Genomic DNA, 13213 nt, shown 5'->3' with positions numbered 1-13213 from the left:
TTGCTTCACTCTTACCTACCATGATAATTACAGCTTCTAACAGAGTTGTCAAAAACATCTCCTTTTTATTAATCTGCATCAGCTATGCAAATTGTATTATGAATTTTTAAGCACCCTGTCACAACATCCCTTGATTTTTTTATCCCCTCCTTTTGAATCACTAGGTTATGTTTGCTGCTTAAAATCAAGGGAATTCTGTGGGATCTGCCATCTCTGCAACCATTTTGTCTAAGCATAAGCTGCAGGACAATGGGCCCCAGGGTTTTGTCGTCCCATGATCTCCAGTGCTTATGCAGATTGTTTTTGTTCCTCATTCCAGCTGAACTATTGGTTCCCTTTTATTCCTGGAATATTTTTGTTTTCTACCATGAAGAAAGGTACAAACAGTATTGTTACTATCTCTTCCATTTTCTTATTTCCCATTTGAAATTTCCCCTATCCCTATCATTAAAGGACCCAGTTTTACTTTTGCTACATTTCTTCTTTTTCCCTTAGCTATACAACTACTCAAGCTGTGGTCCAACCAGGATTTTGTGTAGTTGTAAAATATCTTAAATGCCCTTCCATTCCAGTCCAATGTTAATGCCATTGATCTACTGTAAACTATTTTAATTATCTCTGCTCCAGAGAAAACAATCCAAGTACGAACAAACTCTCCTTATGGCTAATATCCTCCAATCCAGGCAACATACCGATGAACTGGTTTTGTACCCTTTCCAAAGCTTCCACATCTTTCCTATAATGGGGCAACCAGAACTGCACACAATACTCCAAATGTGATTTAACCAAAATTTTATGCAGCTACAACATGACTTCCCAACTTCTTTACTCAGTACTGTGACCCGTGAAGGACGGCATGCCGTATGCCTTCTTTGCCACTCTATCCACTTGTGTTGCCACTTTCAGGGAGCTATGCACTTGCACCCTAAAATCTGCCTGTGCATTAATGACCTTGCGTCTTAAGTCCAACATCTGTGGTAGGTAAGTTACTGGAGAGGATTCTGAGGGATGAGATATATGTACATCTGGAAAGATGGGTTGATTAGGGGTAGTCAGTATGGCTTTGTGTATGGGAAATCACGTCTTACAAACTTGATTGAATTTGTTGATGATGTGATCGAGAAAGTTGATGAGGGCAAGGTGGTAGACGTGGTTTATATGGACTTCAGTAAGACTTTTGATAAGGTTCCACATTGTAGGCTGCTCTGGAAGGTTGGATCACATGGAATCCAGGGATAGCTGGCTAGTTGAATACACAATTGGCTTGATGGTAGAAAGCAGAGGGTGACGGTGAAATATTGTTTCTCAGATTAGAGGCCTATGACTAGCGCTGTGCCTCGGGGATCGGTGTTGGGCCCATTGTTACTTGCCATCTATAACAATGATTTGGATGAGAAATACAGGGCATGGTTAGTAAGTTTGTAGATGACACTAAAATAGGTGTTATCGTCGACAGTGAAGAAGGTTATCAAAAACTACAGGAGGATCTTGATCAGCTGAGTAAATGGGCCGAGGAAAGGCAATTAGAATTTAATTTGGATAAGTGCGAGGTGTTGCATTTTGGAAAGTCAAATCCAGGTAGGACTTTCACAGTGAAGGGCAGGGCCCTGGAGAGTATTGTAGGACAGAGGGACCTTGGAGAACAGTACATGGTTCACTGAAAGTGGACCCACAGGTAGACAGGGTGGTGAAGAAGGTTTTTGGCACATTGGTCTTCGTAAGTCAGGGCATTGAGTATAAAAGTTGAGAGGTCATGGTGCAGTTGTACAGGACGCTGGTGAGGCCACACTTGGAGTATTGTGTTCATTTTTGGTCACCCTGCTATAGGAAAGATGTTATTAAACTGGAAAGAATGCAGAAAAGATTTACAAGGATGCTGCCAGGACTTGAGGAACTGAGTTATTGGGAGAGATCGAACAGGCTAGGATTTTATTCCTTACAGTGTAGGAGACTGAGAGGTGATCTTATAGAGGTGTATAAAATCATGAAGTTTGAGTGCACCCAGCCTTTTTCCCCAGAGTTGGGTAATCAAGAACTAGAGGACATAGGTTTAAGGTGAGAGGGGAAAGATTTAATAGGAACTTGAGGAGCAACCTTTTTTAAACAAAGGGTGGTATCTATGTAGAATGATCTGCCAGAGGAAGTGGTTGAGGCAGGTACAATAACAATTTATAAAAGACAGTTGCATGGGTTGGAAAGGTTTGGAAGGTTATGGGCCAAATGCTGGCAAATGGGGCAAGCTTGGAGGCAGCATCTTGGTCGGTATGGACCTGTTGGGCTGAAGGGCCTGTTTCCATGCCGTATATAACTCTATGACTCTAGTCCAAAGGATCTTGCCATTTACTGTGGACTTTCTCTTGCATTTGACTTTCCAAATTGCATTACCTCAGACTAAACTCCATCTGCCATTTCACTGCCGAAATTTCCAGCTGATTTCCAACCTTCATTTTTGTGCATTACAGCTTGGTACGGCAACTGCTCTGCCCAAGACCACAAGAAATTGCAGAAAATTGTGAACACAACCCAGTCTATCAAGAAAACCAGCCTTCCCTCCATTGACTCTGTCTGTACTTCCTGCTGGCATGGGAAAGCCGCCAACATAACATAATCAAAGGCCCTTCCTACCTCAATCATTCTCTCTCCTCCTCCCTTCCATTGGACAGAAGATACAAAATCTTGAGAACATGTACCACCAGGCTCAAGGACAGCTTCTATACCACTGTTATAAAGACTCTTGAATGGACCTCTCATACAATAAAGAACTCCTGATCTCTTAGTTTACCTCATCATGGCCCTTGCACCTTATTTGACTACCAGCACTGCAGTTTCCCTGTAACTTTAATGCTATATTCTGCATTGTTATTGTTTTTCCTTCTGTGCTACTTCTCTGTACTTGTGAAAGGAAGGATCTGTCTGGATGGCATGCAAACAAAGCTTTTCACTGTATCTGGGTACATGTGAATAATAAACCAATTACCAATATATTACAAACAGGAGGTCCTAGCACAACGCCACTGGTCACAGACGTTCAGTCAGAAAAAAACACTCCTCCACCACCACCCTCTGTCATTTATGATCAGATAAGAGGATCCGTTCAACCCAACTGGCTCACCCTTTCATAAAGACCGAACGAAGGGAGCCCACCGCCTTTTGAATGCCTCTGCAGATTTTGCGATGAAGACCATTCTATATCTTATTCACTCTTGCTTTCGAGCCTTTGTATCACTTGTATCACATGCACGAAAGACAACTTAAAGAAACAATACTTACATAGATAAGGGGAAGTAACTGACACAAGCACAATGAACCAAGTAACTTCCTTCCGTACTATATCAGATTATCACCAACTTGCATTTAAAAAATGCTTTTAATGTGGTAAAATTTACCATGCAGGAACTATATCTAACATGTTGGAAATACTAGGGCAAATAGAGAAGTTTTAAACAGTATCTTAAAGGTTGAGAATGGTGGATAGCCGTAAGGGTTATAGTTGAACTTGAACTTTAAACCTTCAGCTATAAGTTATGGAGTAACTAAAATCAGGGATACTCAAGGCCAGAATTAGCAAAACACTGATATCGCTTGGGCTGGAAGTGATAACAGTATTAAGGAGGGGGCAAAACAGCAGCAGGGTTTGAAAATGAAGAAGAAAACTTAATAAAGTTGTTGCTTACATGGGAGTCAGGATATGTTACCATGCACAGAGGGTGATGGGCAAACAGAGCATGGTGAGAGTTTAGGACACAGTGTTAGTTATAGCATAGGCAGCAGAGTTTTGAGTGGCACATTGCCAGTAAAAAGCATAATACCACTCAGGAAGACCACATCAGTCGCTTTTAGTTTATGTGTCTTCCATGTTATGTACTAGAAATAATGCAGCACACACTCCGATAAGATTAATGATAAATTTCAAATTTGAGCGGAGTATAAGGTTGGAGATCAACTCTGGTCAAGAGTAATAATGGCATGGATGAGGGTTTCAATAGGAAATATGCAGAGTTGGATAGTGCTATGGAGGTAAAAATGCACTGCAGTTACTCATCTGGGCTACACTGGCATCGCCTCCCAAACCTCGCCACCATCAAGAAGGACAAGAACAAGAGGTACAGGGAAACACCAGCACCTGCAGGTTTCCCTCCAAGTCACACACTGTCCTGACTGCTTCATTGTCGTTGGATTTAGTCCTGGAACTCCCTACCTAACAGCACTGTGGGGTACCTTCAACAGAGGGACTATAGTGATTCCAGAAGGAAGCTCGCCACCATCGTCTTGAGGGAAATTAGGCTAAGCAATAAATAGCGACTTGCCAGCAGTACCTGCACCAGGAAGAATGAATTTTTTAAAAATCTCCTCCATTTGCCGGCAATAATGATCCTCTTTAAAATGAGGTTGGGTCTTCTCACATGTATTCAACCTTAAGCCAACTGGCCACAAATTGTGAATTTCACTCAGAGGAGCCAGAGGCTGGAGTTCAAAGAAATGGAAACCTATTACACTGATGCAGCAGTTGGTGAATTCATGAGGATGATAGTGAGCTACGAGCTTGTGAAGTGTTCCAAGAGTACTTGTTGCTGCTATCTGAAAACATTGGCCATCTGAAATGGCAAGTGTTTTTTTGCTATTCACCCTGATCAGCAGTTATAAAAAAAATTAAACAGGAAAAGCTGGAAATGCTCAGCAGATGAGATGGAACCAGTGCAGAAAGAAAATGAGAGTTAACATTATCTCACATCAGAACTTCGAAGTCATGGAATACCTGGCTGACTGAGGGTCTCGTGCACTGGGTGGCTGCACCTGCCGATTTCTGTCTGATTTGAGACCTTCAGAAGATGAAAGAGAAAATTAGAATAAGTTTAATATGTTACTCGGCACTCTGCTTCATTACTGGTTAACTGCTGCAATTACTTCACATGATATTTTCACCCACATACAGTTCAAAGTTTACTGTAAACTGCAAATGAAAATTGCAAAACAACCAAGGGAACGTTCTTGTTGGTAAAGCAACATGTGGTCAGCAAACTTTATCTTCAGTCTGCTATTCCGTAAGTCATGCCTTCTATGGTAACTTTAGTATTTGAACAAGTAGTACAGGAGAAAGTAATCGAATTGCAAGCCAAAATGAAAATAAGAAAAAAAAATCCTTGATTGGGAAGGGTGGGTATGCCAATTCACAAGATTGTAATTCTCTTTGAAAAGGATGACTGATCTGTTTTCCACATGTGCAGTCAAATAAAGCCAATGCATTGATCAAATATGTGACTCTAACATTATCAAGCAAGGTGCAACTTTTGCAGGGGACTTTTTTTTTAAAGACTATGGAAATGTAAACAATGGGAGATTAACATTATTTTGTGCTACCTCGTCTTGTTCGGAATGAGAAGGCAGAAAAAAAACATTGCCGATAATCATTATTCTAGTCATTAAGCCACATCAGTCACTTGCAGTTTGTGTCGTCTACACTATTTATGTACTAGAATTAATGTGGCGTACGCTCTGATAAGATTAATGGTAAATGGTTTTGGTTGATTTGTGACCAAATTCCATCTTCCTACCTTTGTATTGTATTGAAAGATATGGTAATTAACAAAAATCTTTCAATCGGCAATTGATTTGCTATCAATTGCCATTAGCAAAAGAGAGATCCAAATTCTGTCACATTCTGCATGTAGAAGAATAACTTAAATTTACTCCTGATATTGCCAATATTATGCCACTTCTTTGACTCCTTAACCAGCGGAGTCTCTATCTATCTTATCAGTTTCCTTTACTGTCTTGGACTCTTCAACCATTGCCCTTTAACCTTCAAACTTCTAGAGAATACAGTCACATTGGTATAATTTCTCTTTGTTATTAACACTTCTCTGGCATTGCATCAGAGAAATTGCAGCAGCCGATCTGTGCACGGCAAGATCCCACAAACAGCAATGAGGTAAATGACAGAACATTCTATTTCAAAGATAGTGGTTGAGGAATAAAGTTTAGCCAAGCAACTGGGGAAAAACTTCCCTACTCCTCTTTGGAATTGGGCCATGAGACCTTTCAGATCCATCAGGTTAGATGGGACTCAGACTTGTCTGAAAAATAGCAGCTCCAGCAGTGTAGCACTGCATCAGTACAGGTAATGTAGTCGACCCAGATGTTGTGCTCAAGTCTCCGGCAAGAATGTTATGCCCTCAGCCTTCTGGCTCAAAGGAAAGAGTGCTACCATTGACCAGGTCTGACATTTAACTAACTGCAACAAGAGAAGGAACTAGGATTAGTTAAGGAAGTGTTATTGTGCTGACGGTTTTCAGCTACAAAGAATTATCCAGCATTGTCAGGCTATTTTGCATCTTTTGGATCTCTGAAGGAATTATTCACTTAGTCATCCCTCTGTCATGGAATTGTGGAAAATCTGCAATATCTAAGGACGTTCATGCTGGCTGAAGAAGAGCTACCCACATTAATCCCACCTCTAGCTGTAGGTCCCCAGCCCTGCAAGCCACATCACTCTGTTCCTCTGTTTATTGCATATTCCCTTGCCTTGTTGCTTCTCCCCAAATGCAGAAATCTCACACTTCTTGAGATTAACTTCCATTTGCCACTTTTCTACCCAACTGACCAGACCAACTTCTTCATCTATAGACTGAAGCTTTCTCCCTCACCGCCAACAATATAGTCATTTTTATGTATTGTCCACAAATTCCTTTATTGTAGCCCCATTAAAGTCTAAATTATTAATATGTGTGACAAAAAGGGATCAAGTACTGAGCTCTATGGACCCCCACTGAAAACAGTCTTCCAACCACAGAAACTTTCCATCAACCATTATCCTGTGCTTCCTGCCTCCAAATTAATTTTGGATCCAGTTTCTCACTCCATTGGTTACCATGGTTTTCTACCTTTCTGTCCAGCCTGATACATGGGGTTTTGTCAAAAGCCTTGCTTAAATCCATGTGGACTACATCAAGAGCACCACCCTCATTGAACATATCTCTTCAAAAGATTCAATTGAATTAATGAAACAGGACCTTCAATTCATATTTACTTCATATTATTTCATACTTTTTGCAAAATATATAAAGAGGCCATTCGTCCCATTGAGTTTATGCCAGTATCCATCAATCCTATTTGCCCATTTATTTCCCTACAACCTATTCTCTCTCAAGTGCCCATCTCTTGCCACCCATATACACAAGGGATAATTTACAGTAACAAATTAACCAACCGCATTTCTTTACAATCCAGAATAGCCAAGGAATACCCACGTGGTCGCAGGGAGAACATGCAGACTCCATGCTGACAGCTCTGGAGGGCAGGATTGAACCCAGGTTGCTGGAATTGTGAGGCAACAGCACTACCTGCAGTACCATTGTACAGCCTACTATACTGATCTCTCCTTAAATTCATGCTGACTAATCCCTATTTATCTCTGCCTCTCAAAATGATTTATACTGTCCCTATGAATTTTCCAGTAATTTAAGCTAATTAACCTGGAATGATTTCATTTATTCCTTCCTCTGCAATTTAAAGCAACAAAACAACATTAACACACCTCCAATCCTCAGGCACCAGTCCTTTAGTCATAGAATTTAGACACAGTGACAATGAGGTACTGGTGTTATGTTTCCAAGTGAGGATGGCCTGTGACTTGGAGGGTAACCTACCAGTGCTGGGGTTCCCATGTACCTGAAGCCATAGTCCTTGGTGATAGAGGTTCGGGAGGTGATAGCAGAGTAAACTGTCAAGGAACTGCAGTGTATTTTGCAGAGGGTACACACTGCAGTCACTGTGCCCTGTTGGTGGAGGAAATGAACGTTCAGGGTGGTGAATGGGCTATGTTGTTCCTGGGTGGAATCAAGTTTCTTGAGTGTTATTGGAATTGTACTCATCCAGGCAAGTAAAGATAATTCCATCGTGCTCCAAACTTGTGCCTTGTTAGATGGTGTGGAAAGGCTTTGGGGTGTTAGGAACTGAGTCACCTTGCCACAGGATACCCAGCTTCTGACCTGCTCTTGTAGCCACAATATTTAAGTGACTGGTGCAGTTGAGTTTCTGGTTAGTGGTGACTTCCACTGATCAGTTGATGGTGATGGGCTTGTTCAGTGTAATGCCATTAAACGTCAAGAACAGGTGGTTAGATTCAGGACAGTACCTCTTTCCCTTTCCCATTGGATTCTGCTGCTCACAAAAAGACATGTTCCCTGTAGAAGTAGTACCTTGTAGAAACAGACTCTGTATGTTGGCTAATGTGTTTAGAACTAATTAAAAATTCAAAGACTGAAGTAAGTCCCTGTCCCCTGGAAATACCTGGCAGTCAGTTCTTGTTAGTCATCAAATTAACTGTGCAACTACTGCTAGCAAGCAGCCTTCTTACGACGGACGGTGAAAGAATCTGGAAGATCAAAGTCATGTTATAAGTAAATGGTAACTGCAAAACTTCATTCACTTCTAGAAGAACATCAGTTCCAAAAACCATTTAAAACTTCTCTCCTCGCAAAATCCCCAGTTTTGTTCTCTGTAGAGGCAGTAGTTTATAAAGCTCATACATTAGATAAAATCCACTGTATTACGCATAGCTCTACAACTGTCTATCTCCCAGATCATTTACCATTAGAAGAAAAATTATCCAATGCCCTTTGAAAATAACTTATTTCTGCGTCCTCTACTGTTTCTAGTGGAGGAGTTCGGGGGGGGGGGGGGTAGCATTTTGTTTTCTACATTTGAATGTCAGCGTCATTGCAGTACAGCATAAGGAAAGCATGGAAATTCATGTCCATGAGGTGAAGTGGAAATTTAACTTGAGGATTACTTGGATTAGGCCAGGTCTGAGGACAAGGGGACGTGTGCATAACCTAGTTGCAAAGACAATTTCAGGAATTACCTTGGGAACCAATTCCACGCAAAAAAAAAAATTAATGCCTGGCATGATCTTCCAAATTCTGTGATTGACAAAATATTCTTTTCTATACATGGGTGAATTCAATGGGTTGGATATCCTCCTCCATTTTGTATGTTAATAGCATTAAATTCTACTAATGCAACAACCATGAACAACAGTAAGCACCTGCTGACTTTACCTGATGTCATAGAGTCATACAGTAATGAAACAGGCCCTTTGGCCCAATGAGTCTGCATGGACCATCAAGCAGCCATTTACACTAATCCTACACTAACCACTTTTTATTCTTCCCCCATCCCCATCAACTCCCCTCAGATGCTACCCCTTGCCTACATACCAGGGGCAATTTACAGTGGCCAATTAACACACCAGTTTGCATGTCTTAGGGAGGTGGGAAGAAGATGGAGCATCTGGAGGAAATTCATGCAGCTAGAGGGAGAGTGTGTAATCTCCATACAAATAGCACTGGAGGTCAGTATTGACCCTGGGTGCTGGAGCCATGAGGCAACAACTTTACCAGCTGCATCACTGCTAAACTTGATTAGTGAATCTTAGTTTCTGTAGCATTTTTTTCAATTATCTCCTAATATTCCCATAAAAGATGTTTCAGGTGCCTTATACAGACAATGGATTCCTGACACCAATTTCAACAATGCCTCAAACTGGGACAAAGGGAAAATCCCTTGCAAAAATGACAGAATCCTGTTTCTTAGAGATAAGGTACGTAAGCATATAATCATCTTATTTATTTTTCTATTTTATATTCGGACAGTATTGAACAAACTTGTGTTATGCTCTTTTCTTTTGCAGCAGTTGTCAGTTTTTGTGCAAACACCGCTTGATTTGATGGAAATGGTAAGAATAGTTCTGTTTTGTAAGAGGATTTTCTAAAGGGACAAATTGAATTTAAAAGTGTGCTTTATCACTGAATCAGCAATCGTATTTTAATGCTTTAATGTGTTATCTAGAGTAAGCTATTTTAACCCTATGCCTACATATGTGCTTAAGTTGTGTATTTGTATAGATAACTCTGTGAAGGGGAGGATTCCATCCAATTTCTGATGAAGTTAATGTGGCCTATTGTGAGAACCTCAATGAAACTCTCAGGATTATTCCATCAGTATTTCAATGAATGATCTTGCACAGTCTGAAACAGCGAAAAGCAAATGGCTAGCTTTGTAAAGCATGTGGTTCATGAAGAAAGAGAATACATTAGAGTTGGAGAGTCATAGAGCAATACAGGCCCTTCAGCCCAAGGAGTCCATGCCGGCCATGGTGCCCACCCAACTAGTCCCAATTTCCTGCGTTTGGCCCATATCCCTCTAAGCCCTGCCCCTCTACGTACCTATCAAAGTGCTTCTTAAATGATACTATTATACCTGCCTCAACGACTTCCTCTGGCAGCTCGTCTCATTTACTCACTACTTTCTGCGTGAAAAAGTTGGCCCTCAGGTCCCTTTTAAATCTTTCCCCTCTCACCCTAAACTTATGCCCCCTAGTTTTGGACTTCCCCACCCTGGGGAAAAGACTGTTACCATCCACCTTATCTCTGCCTCTCATAATTTTAAACACTTCTATAAAGTCGCCCCTGATACTCCTACATTCTGAGGATTAAAGACCCAGCCTGGCCAACCTCTCCCTATACCTTAGGCCTTCTTTTTCCTGGCAATGTGCTCGTAAATCTTCTCTGCACTCTTTCCAGTTTAACCACGTCTTTTCCATAATAGGCGACCAAAACTGTACACAGTACTCCAAGTGCAGTCGCACCAATGACTTGTACAACTGCAACATAATGTCCCAACTCCTAACCTCAATGCCCTGACTGACGAAGGCCAGCATGCTGAACACCTTTTTAACACCCTGTCTACCTGTGATGCCACTTTCAATGAATTATACACTTGTACTCCTAGGTCCCTCTGTTCCATTACACTCCCTAGTGCCCTACCATTCATTGTATAAGTCCTACACTGGTTTGACTTTCCAAAATGCAGCTTGTTTTGCATGACCTTGCAAAATGCATTACCTTGCAAAATGCATTACCAAGAATCATTTCCCAATAGCTAAATCATATCTGTTTTCTTATTTGTATTTCTTTTATTGCTTAAAGTTGGGTCATCATATTATCACTATCATATAAAAGGGATTGACGGGTTTGCTCTTTGAAAGACAGCATTGACTCATTGAGCCAAATGGTCTCCTTCTATGTCAGGAGGAAATATGAACACATTTGGATCAAATGTTGTCATAGAATAATCCTGTGGCTAAAATAATAGCTGAAAACCTCCTAAGATAAGATATCTATTAGTCACGTGTACATCAAAACACAGTGAAATGCATCTTTTGCGTAGAGTGTTCTGGGGGCAGCCCGCAAGTGTCACCACACTTCCGGCGCCAACATAGCATGCCCACAACTTCCTAACCCGTACGTCTATGAAATGTGGGAGGAAACGGGAGCACCCGGAGGAAACCTGCGCAGACACGGAGAACGTACAAACTCCTTACGGACAGTGGCGGAATTGAACCCGGGTTGCTGGCTAAAGTACAATGGAGACCAAATATCAACTGAGTATGAGCTCTGGAAGAGTAGCCTGTTAAATGTCAGACGTTGAACAATTGCATGCTGTGGATTTTTACCATTTTTCAAATTGGCTCACCTACGTTTATCCAAAATAAGTTGGTTAGAGAATTAATCCTGAGAACTGAGTTTCAACAAATGACCAATACATTGTAAGGAGGGAGAAAATAGAAGATTAAGTTAACAAGAAGTGTTTTAAAAACAAATTGTAAGAGTTTCTGAAGCCCTGTATGTGTGTGTGTGTGTGTGTGTGAGCGAGCGTATGTATTATATACATATAAAAGTAAGAGAGTAGCCAAAAATATGTGTGTCCCATAGATACAATTAAAAAAAATTATAATGGGTGTAAAAGACAGCTGGAAAATTAAATGTTTTGTATCTATCCTCACTGTAAAAGGCACAATAAAGATGAACCTGGTGCCTAAGGAAGATAAAAGAATTAATATCACCCGAGGTAAAATACAACAGATATTAAGTGGTATAAAACCAGACAAATCCCCTGGATCTGATGCCATTCTGCACAGCAGTCTAAGAGGTGGCTGCAGACCTCACACACGCACCAGTGTTGATCTTGCAAAGTTTCTGAAATAATGCCAGCATATTAGAAACCAGCAATTGTAAGTATTTAAGAAAGGAGAGAGACAGACAGACAGAATAGGGAATGGAAGAGAGGTCAGCCTTACATTTGTTGTTAGTAATATGTTGGAATCCATCATTAGGATTGCTTAAAAGATCACTTAAGTAATAATTTGATTAGGCAGAGTTAGTATTGTTTTATCAAAGAAAAGTAATGTCAGACTAATCCAATGGAGCTTTTTCTGAATATAACTTGCAAGGTAGATAGGGGGAAACCAATGTATATGACATAACTGGTTTTCCAAAAAAGAAATTTGATAAGGCACCATGCTGAAAGGTTATTAGTGGTAAGAGTCCACAGGGTTGAGCGAGATTTGGAGTGAGACATTAGCACTGATAGAATTAGCTGAAGATCAGAAAACAGTGGAAATAAATTCATCATTTTCAGGTTGGCAGACTAGTACTAATGAGATGCCATAAAACCAGATCAGGGTCTTCAGCTGTATTAATGACCGAGAAGAAAAATTAGTGGTGGCATATCAAAGTTTGCTGATGTTGCAGAGGAGGATGGAAAAGTAAGTTGTGAGGAAGATACAAAAGGTCTGCAAAGTCATAGGGAGAAGTTAAGTAAGTGGGCAAGCAAGTGACAGAAGGATATCACTTGGAAAAATGTGAAGTTGTGCAATTTGTTTAAAGAATTGAAAAAGAATGTTACCTTTTACCTTTTATTGCAATGGTATTAAAATAAAAAAGCAACAAGGTCTTCCTAAGATTATATAGGGCTAAGGTGACAACTCATTTAGTATCTGTGCCTGTAAAATTTACTTGGCGAGTGCAAGGTAGATTTATTAATCTCCTGGGATGAGATAGCGGTCCTTTGAGGAAGGATTACTTAAAATTGGTCTATAGTCAATGTAATTTAGAAAGGTGAGAGATGATCTCATTGATTTAAGATTCTAAGAGGGATTGATGGACTGGATGGTGGGTGGCTGTGTAGCTTGTCAGTCTAGACTCTGGAGAACACATTGGTAATTTTGGTGAGGAGAAATTTCTCAATGCAAAGGGTTGTAATTCTTTAGATTTCTCCATCTCAGAGGACTGTGGTTTCTCAGTGATAGAATATATTCAAAGCTGAGATTGAGGTGCAAGGAATAATAGAGCAAGCTTGAGGGGCTCTACCC

The 13213-nt window shown here is 40.6% G+C and overlaps 1 protein-coding gene across 2 annotated transcripts in view; it reads left to right on the top strand.

Moving 5' to 3' along the window:
• The first annotated feature begins 4978 nt into the window (after positions 1-4978).
• amn (amnion associated transmembrane protein) overlaps positions 4979-13213 on the top strand; it is a 30936-nt gene continuing 22701 nt past the window's right edge. Inside the window, exons 1-3 of one of the 2 annotated variants that reach the window (XM_052025222.1) lie at positions 4979-5042; positions 9483-9601; positions 9695-9736. In XM_052025222.1, coding sequence (XP_051881182.1) covers positions 5006-5042; positions 9483-9601; positions 9695-9736 — 198 coding nt within the window. In that variant the 5' untranslated portion in view covers positions 4979-5005. Of the gene's footprint in view, positions 5043-9482; positions 9602-9691; positions 9737-13213 lie in introns of both variants that reach the window. The other variant, XM_052025212.1, reaches the window with a different exon arrangement.

Source organism: Pristis pectinata, chromosome 1 (assembly GCF_009764475.1).
Source record: "Pristis pectinata isolate sPriPec2 chromosome 1, sPriPec2.1.pri, whole genome shotgun sequence".
Classification (NCBI taxonomy): Eukaryota; Metazoa; Chordata; class Chondrichthyes; order Rhinopristiformes; family Pristidae; genus Pristis; species Pristis pectinata.
This window is presented reverse-complemented; position numbering and strand designations above follow the sequence as displayed.